The sequence below is a fragment of the Muscardinus avellanarius genome (assembly GCF_963383645.1).
Source record: "Muscardinus avellanarius genome assembly, chromosome: 1".
Lineage (NCBI taxonomy): Eukaryota > Metazoa > Chordata > Mammalia > Rodentia > Gliridae > Muscardinus > Muscardinus avellanarius.
The window spans coordinates 234,924,361-234,932,618 of record NC_137786.1 but is presented as its reverse complement, the minus strand read 5'-3'; the positions used below and the strand labels follow the sequence as shown (position 1 = coordinate 234,932,618).

At 61.1% G+C, this 8,258-nt stretch overlaps 1 protein-coding gene across 1 annotated transcript; it reads right to left on the bottom strand.

The window, feature by feature from the left end:
• Positions 1 to 2,817: 2,817 nt before the first annotated feature.
• On the bottom strand, positions 2,818 to 7,802 carry GAL (galanin and GMAP prepropeptide; the record flags this gene model as incomplete). Its single annotated transcript, XM_080693633.1, has 6 exons — positions 2,818 to 3,010; positions 3,948 to 3,999; positions 5,502 to 5,579; positions 5,830 to 5,919; positions 7,208 to 7,262; positions 7,725 to 7,802. The coding sequence occupies 6 exons, from the start codon at positions 7,800 to 7,802 to the stop codon at positions 2,818 to 2,820; spliced, it is 546 nt and encodes a 181-aa protein (XP_080549759.1).
• Positions 7,803 to 8,258: the final 456 nt, after the last annotated feature.

The window sequence follows — 8,258 nt, the reverse complement described above, 5'->3', positions numbered from 1 at the left end:
TCTCGGCGGCTGCTTTTCTGTTTGTTTACTTGGCCCTGTTATACTTTTTACTTTGAAGCAGAGCCTCACTCGGCGGCCGAGAGCCTTGCCAGGCTGCCGAGGCCAGCCTCAGACCCGCGACCCTGTGCCAGCCTCTCACGCACTGGGATTGCGGGTGTGCCTGGCCTGCTTGTTATTTTCTTGGTATGAAAATTGCAGATTACACACACATACACACACAGGCACGGGCAGTCTGTGTACAATACCACAGGTGTAAGCAAAGAATTACTTCAGGGCCAAACAGAATCTGTTGTTTGTTTGTTTGTTTGTTTGTTTATGGTACTGGGGTTCCTGGAAGCCCTTCTACGTCCGGGCTACACTCCCAGACCTATTTTTATATTTTTATTTGGAAACAGGGTCTCTTAAACCAGGTTAGGCTGGCTCCGAACCAGCGCGATCCTCCTGTCTCAGCCTCCCAAGCGCGGGGATTACAAGCGTGCGCCACCACGCCCGGCCTTGTTGGTTTTTGATGACCTGCCGGACAACCTGATTTTACCGAAGCGTTTCCTATTACCAGGCCCAAACGACGTGCAAAAACTACGAAGAAATTCCAGAGCGCGCAATGCTGTGGAGCGCGCAGAGCTGCGTGGAGCCGGGGGGCTTGGAAGGCAGCCCTGCGCTGGCCGCGCTCCCGGCCTCCGGGAAAGACAGGTAGGTGCTGATGGACGGCCTTGTGCGGCCGGCCGGGCCACAGGAAGACACGTCAGTCCTGAAGCCAGTCCTGGCGCTGTCTGCCGGGGAGAGCGGGGCGGGAGGACGCCGGGCCCCTGGGCCCTGGGGATCACGTGGGCTCCCGGGCTGGCGGGAGTGCGCTGTCCTGCTGCTCCCCCGCCTGAGGGACCCTGCTCTGTGTGGCAGCAGGTGTGGCCCTGGCCCCACGCTGCCCTCAGGCGGCCCGCAGGGACCGCGCCAAGGACCGGATCCCTCTGGACACATCCCTTTGCCCTGAGACAGATCGCACGCGGCGACCTGCTTTGACCTGGTGGGGACTGGACGGTCAGCTGGGCGGGAGAGCTGACCGCCGCCCCCCACAGGCGGCCCGCGTCCTGCATCTCCTGGGAGGTGGTGGAAGCCACGTGCGCCTGCCTGCTGGCGCAGGGCGAGGAGGCGGAGAAGGAGCACTGCTCCCAGTGCCTGGCGGAGCAGATGGTCCTGGAGGAGTTCGGCAGGTGCTTGTCACAGATCCTCCGCATCGAGTTCAAGTCCAAGGGCCTGAGAATTGAGCCCAGCGCCCTGTAGCACCCGAGCGCGGGCGCCTCGCCTCCGGCCGGGCGGGTGGGCGGGCTGCAAGGAGCCTCTCACTGCAGGAGACGGTGTGGGTGTCAGAGGAGCGTGGGCCTGCGTGCGGCCTGAGCCCCGGCCGTGGCCAGCCCTCCTGCGGGGGCTGCAGGCCCTAGCTCCAGGAAAGGTGTGGCTCGAGCACCATCTGTCTAGGCCAGAGGAGAGCCTGGGTTCCTGCCGCCTTGGGGGGAGAGAGCGCCTGCCCATCACCCCTCCTAGGAGAGGGGACGGGGCTGCACAAGAAACCAGGGCGGATTTTGGTTTTCTGTTGGGTGTTGTTTTTCAAATTATTTAGAAATAAATTATCAAAGGGCCGTTAATGTGCAGCCTAGACTTTGGGAGCTGCTGGGCACCAGGGGACACCTGCGTGTGGACGTCCCAGGGTCACGGGTCCCCAGCCGTCCACGGACACCGGGACAGGCAGGCAGGGCTCAGCTTGGGAGCGCTGAGCTGTGGGTCTGGATCGTATTTCTTTTCTTATGGGTTTACATGTGAATTGTGGAAAAGCTGTCCTCCAACCAGTTTCTCCATGATCATTGTTATGATAGTATAAGTACTTGTAAAATACGGTTACAATAATTAGTTTGCAGAAGCCGCAAGTAAGATTGGTTATTCTGTTGACTCTTTCTGTTCTGTTGTAAAAGTAAAGAGCAATAAACGTTTTTAGCATCTTCAATTATTGTAATTATCTTGGTAATTGAAAATATATTTGTCTTTTTTTTTTTCCGGGTCTGGGAATGGAACCCAGAGGCATTTGACCTCCGAGCTACACCCCCTGCCCTATTTTTTATTCTTTATTGTGAAACAGGGTCTCACTGAGCTGCGGAGGGCCTCACTAAGTAGCCGAGGCTGGCCGCGAAGCGTGATCCTCCGGTCTCAGCCTCCCGAGTGCTGGGATGACAAGCGACCCACCTACAAGTGTGCGCCACCACGCCCGGCTGAAAATATATTTGTCTTGCTAATAGCCATCCTGAAAAATTTTTTTGTACTACTGGGGATTGAATCTAGGGGCATTCTACCTCTGCGCTATACCCCCAGGCGTCGGCTCTGGGCCTCTTGCCAGGCACCAGGGTGCTCCTCGGGCCTAGTGCGTGCTGTGCAGGTCTCCATCTGCGTTGCTCATTTCCCTGGGTATTCCAGGGTGCTGCCAGTGTGACCCAGGATGCGGGGGGCGCACGTGTCCGGGAGGGCTGCAGCCGGCCACCACGTGTGCGCTCTGGGGCGTGGAGAAGCGCCCCTGTGGGTCCTCTGAGAACGGCCACCTCATCCATCTGTGCTGGGTAGCACAAGGCAGTGTCCCCGCCCGCTCTCCCGGCTCCCCCACCGCCCCAAGAGGAAAGAAAGGTCAGAGGAGGAGGCCAGAGCGGAGGGGACCCCTGCACTTCTGCCTGGAGGCCAGGTTCCTGGGAATCCAGGGTGCCACACAGCCCACCCTGGGGAGGGGACAGGAAGCTACATGACATAAGTGGCGCCACCAGGCAGAGCAGGAAGGGGTCTCTAAGCAGGTGGCCCTGGAGCGGGGCCCACGGGGGAGGCCGCCAGGCGCTGGGGGGACGTGGAGACGCCTTTGGAGGGCAAGGCCAGGAGGGCCAAGTGCAGGCGGCCGGGGGCAAGACCGGCGGTGTCCCTGCCCTGGATGAGGCCACCCAGGCTGGGGGACACCTCACAGCGCAGGCAACTGGAGGCGGTGCTAGGCAGAGCAGCCCGGTGTCAGCCCTGGACCAGCAGCCACTGCCCTGAGCGGGAGCAGCCCTGGATGTGAGGTGCAGGAGATGCCTAGCGGCAGGTGCCGGAGCGGGGCAGCAGGAGGGCGGGCAGGAGAGCTGCAGGGCTGCGGGGAGGCGCGACCCCAGACGGAGCGCGGTGGTCACGATTGGTGGGCCACGGGGCCTTGGGCCTCTCAGTCCCCGGCCCCAGCACCAGGCAGAACCCTGGGGAAGGCCCGGCCTGGGCGCGCCACAGCAGGGCGCTGCCAACCTGCTTTCTTTTAGACCCTTTGATGCGATGCCGTTTCTGCTGCACAGACCGCTCTGCACCGCAGGGGAGCTGACTCCCACACTCTCCTGATTATGAACCCGAGCTCGCCCTTCCCTCCTGGCCTGGCGGCCACCCTTCCCCTCGCCCCTACCCCCTCCCGGGCACTAGCATGGCCGGGGCTGGACGATTCTGCCGCCCGTCTCCTGTCTCCTGCCCGGAGGCTGCCCCAGCAGAGGCTTTCATCTGTCTCAGTAAGAGACACAATGGACTCACCTTCGTAATTATGTTCAACTCAGCTTAATATCACGGTAACTGTGCTCCCTAGACACATAATACGAAATGACTCAGCGACGCTCTGATGCGAGGCCCGGCTCGGGCGGGCACCGATACTGGTGGTGGTCACGGCCACGCTTTGTCTTCTAAAACACACTGGGGGCGGGGCGAGTCTGGAAGAATCAGACAATCTCAAGTAGCTGCTATTTTTTTATTTTGTCAAAATAATTACCCAAAACACAAATAAATTATCAGCGCACGGCATCGAAGCAGAGCACAGACACGGTGGACTGCGGACGTTGACCGAGGTGAGCCCCATCTTCAAGCGTGGCTCGGACTCGCGCGCCCAGGTGAGCGCGCGGGGGATGGCTCAGGACCGCTCTGTGGCTTCTGGGGGCACCTCGGCCAGGCGGTCCAGGGCGCCCACCTCTGGGGAGGGGCGGGAAACACGGTGACGGTCAGGGAGCTGGCCGGGGCTGCGGCTCTCATCTCGAGTGACTCCTGCACTTAGTGTGCGCTCGAAACTCATGGTTTTTTTTTTTTTTTTTTTTTGGTGGTACTGGGGTTCCTGGAAGCCCTTCTACCTCCGGGCTACACTCCCAGACCTATTTTATACTTTATTTTTATTTATTTTTTTGGCGGTACTGGGGTTCCTGGAAGCCCTTCTACCTCCGGGCTACACTCCCAGACCTATTTTATACTTAATTTTTATTTATTTTTTTGGCGGTACTGGGGTTCCTGGAAGCCCTTCTACCTCCGGGCTACACTCCCAGACCTATTTTTACATTTTTATTTGGAAACAGGGTCTCCTAAGCCAGCGCGGCTGGCTTTGAACCTGCGCGATCCTCGCGGGGATTATGAGCGTGCGCCACCACGCCCAGCGGAACTCATGCTTTAAGCAAGTGTAATTCCCATGTGGGCAGTGAAAATTAGTATCTCCTAATGAAAGAATTTCCATGTCCTAAGACTAAAAACAAAATGCCCTAGGACACAAAAACACCTGGCAGAGCCCACGCGCCCCCTGTGGGAAAGTCTCCCCTGCAGAGAGTCCCCCGGATTTTCAGAGGAAGCTGGCTGCTCAGTGGAGACTTCTAAAAGACCCATCATTCCCGATCCTGGTCCACACGCTCCCTCCCCTGAGCGTCTGAGGAGTGAGCACCAGGCCTCAGCCTCCCGGCCTCGGCCTCCCTTCCCCAGTCCACACCTGAAGTCCTTCACCAAAGGACCAGAGAGGAGCGCCCCCCAGGCAGAGAACCCCACCGCAGCAGAGCCGGGATGTGCAAAGCCCACCGGCCAAGGTGTCCCTGGGCTGGTCCTTCCCGCCGGCCGCCCTGTAGGGCTCGACGGTCAGCCTCCTTCCCGCTCACCTCTGCCCCCACCCAGGCCGGCCAAGTCACCAAGTCGGGAGCATTTTCTGTTAAAGGCGGCCTGCCTGGCAGAATTCGTGAAAGCGACCGAGGTGCGTGCACAGCATGGCTGCAGGTGGCCTCCAAGGAGCCGTCTTGTAAGGGTCCTAGAGCAATCCGTCCTGGACGCCACACTCTCTTCCTGGGGGCATTGTTGGTCTGACGACCTTTTGAGAGACAGTGTCCCGACCACACCACAGTCCCAGCCCTGGTGCAGTGGGTTTAAGTGTCTCACGCCTCGTGCAGGGCTTTGGATTTAATCTTTGCTTTTTTGAGGCAGGTCTCCCTGCGCCTGGCCTCAACTCCTGGCTCGGGTGACCTCCTGCCTCAGCCTCCCCGTAGCTGGGGCCTCCGGTGTGCACACCACACCTGCTCACAAGAGCCTTTTTTGAGAAACTATTTATTTATCCGGTGTCCTACGAGAGAGCTTTTATCATTTCTGAGGTGCTGGGGCTGGAACCCCTGCGCACGCCCTGCAGCACCCTGTGCCCACATAGCTACCCCACACGGGGACAGTTCACGTACCTTTGAGGTGTAAGAAGGTCAGAAACTCAATTATCGTGCGCACAACATCGCTCTTGGGCAGAGACCTATCGAAGCTTCCTAGAAGCAGAAAGCCCACGTCCACAACCGGCCACAGGAGGGACCTGCCACCCGATGCCAGCCCCCAGGGAGGAGCGGGCACTGCGCAGCCACGGGGTGAGCCCAGGGCCCTCGGGCACCGCCGTGCTCCCAGGACCTGTGACCCCGGTGCGTCTGCTGGCTCCGTGTCTGGCCGGCAGTGGCAGTGGGCGAGCGTGTCTTGGCTCAGGCCATGGCTACAGTCAGGGGGGCGTGGGGCCGAAGCGCTCACCTGCTTTCTCTCCGTCCTCCTCCGGCTGCAGCTCCCGCTTGCCAGCAAGGCCGTGCTTGTCGCTGAATGACCTGTGGTTGTCGATGGCATCTGCAGGCGGATCAGAGAGGGAAGGCTCGGCCGCTGTTACCGTCACTGCCCCTCCCCTCCCATGGGACAACCAAGATGCCCCAGGCCAGGCTGTGACCAGGCCGGGCCTGAGGATGGAGGTGCAGGAGGGAGGCCTGGGCCACGGGAACGGCCACGGGGAACGGGACGATCTCTCAGTTCTTACGCGGCTGCTGGGGCTACAGAAGGGAAGGGGCTGCTCTAAGCAGGGTGGCACAGGGACGGGTGTGCCCTGGTGTAGCCGGAGAGCAACCTGGCTCCAGAGGGGCTGGCAGCTGAGCCAGGGCCTTCCAGAAAGATGCCCAGGGCCAGGGTCCTGTGTCCCTGAGAACAGGTGGGCCACAAGAGAACGTTGTGATCAGATTTGGGAGGGGGACGCTGGAGTTCACACCCAGGGGTGTTCTGCCTCTGAGCTACACCTCCAGCCCTTTTTGTTTATTTAGAAGCAGGGTCTTGCTGAGTTCCTAAGGGCCCTGAGAAGTTTCTGAAGCTGGCCTTGAACTTGTGAGCCTCCTGTCCCAGCCTCTCAAGTACTAGGATTACAGGTGTGTGCCACTACACCAGGACAGGCTTTTGCTTTCAAAGCCACTATGATGGTAGCTGTGTGGGGATGGACTGGAGCCAGGGAGAAAGAAGGGAGGGAGGGAGGGACAACGGGCGTGTGTGTGTGTGTGTGTGTGTGTGTGTGTGTGTGTGTGTGCAACTGGACTTGTGATTGACAGCAGAGATCCATTAAGAAACTGTGGCAGGAGTCCAGCAAAGACATGCCAGGGCGCTAGCAGAGGGGCCGTACGTGGGGGGATGGAACAGAGGGGAAAGTGACCAGGAGATCGGGGTCCCAGCCCCTTAGCCTGGGCGGGCTGCGTCATCTTCAAGCCCAGACGAAGGGCACTGACTCACTCTCCTAGAGACAGACTTCTCGGCATTCAATTTATAGAGGGTTCGAGCGGCCTGCGCTCTGAGAGGCTCCGCTGAGCAACCGAATCCCGGCCGACGCTGGCCGCAGACCCGTCGCTGCGGGCTCCTAAGCTGACTCAGAAGTCCGGGCACCTTGACTTTAAGAAAGACCGGACACCGCCTGGGGGCTGCGCTGCCTCCGGGAGGGGGAGAGGGCTTCTGCTACGAGAATCTGAGGTGTTTAAGTCCGGGGCTGGTTAGGCTCACGGAAAATGTGCCTCCCTGGTCTGATTAACACAGTCCTTACAATGGGCTGTCTGCGCGGGTTTTAGGGGAGCGGGACAGATGCCGTTTGTCGGCTCTGAGCACTTACGTGGGCCCAGAAGGTAGCCGGCGCTGTTCAAGGTCCAGCCTCTCTTTTCTTTTCCCTTGAAAGAGAAAGAGGGTCAGGTGGCCAGGCCGGCACGAGGCGGCGGTGGGCAAAGGTCCTGGGCTCTCCAGACAGGACTCACACGGGAAGGACCCTCGGGGGCCCAGGGCGGCCCCAGTTAGCTGCGCCTGAGCCCAGCGAGGACCGCTGGCTTTACTGGGTAACTCACACTGGAGACTAGAAGGAGAGGACGCCAGGCTTCCCGTGCGCACACCCCGCCCACCCTCCCGGGATGCTGAGGACATTTTTTTTTTTTTTGCCTCTAGATAAACTAGTTACCTAAGGGGCTGCCCTGACGGGCATCGTTTTCTGGGGGGTCAGGCTGACAGCCGGGGCTTTAGTCAGTCTCAGCCCGGCCTCTGTCCAGGGACCTCTACCTGCCTGCGGGTCCCACGTCCCTTCCCAGGGGCAGGACTGTCCCGGAATAGCCCGCATCCTCCACCCTGACCCCCCGACTTACCAGTGGCTGGAGCCCCAGGGTGGCTGACAGGGCGGTGAGCAGAAGCAAGGCCAGCAGGAGGGCGCTGCCCCTGGCCATCTGGAAGGGGCAGAGGGAGGCCGGTGGGTGGCCGGGCGCCTGGGCACGACAGGTGGCAGCCCGGGCTCCGCAGGGAGGGCAGAGGCAGGATGGACGACCCGCGGGCTCATGGGGGACCGGGAGGAGCCCCGCGGGGGCATCGAGAGACACCAGAGGAGCCCGCGGGCGCACCGAGGGGGCGCGGGTACCTTGAGGGCGCTGCAGGGGGAGGGCTTGGTCCTGGCGGCGGGCGGCGGACGAGTCTGCGGGCGGCTGGCAGCGCTCAGCGCATGTCGGGCAGCCCAGGGCCAGGGCGGGAGGCGCTCACGGCTCCTCGACGTGTCGCCGCGCCGCTATTTATGCTGCCGGGAGCCTCCGCGTCACCGCCCGCCCCGCCCGCGGCCCGGCTCCGAGTGTGGGCGGCGGGGCACCAGCACTGGGGGGGGGGGGAGCCAGGGCCGCCCTGGGCCGGACCAC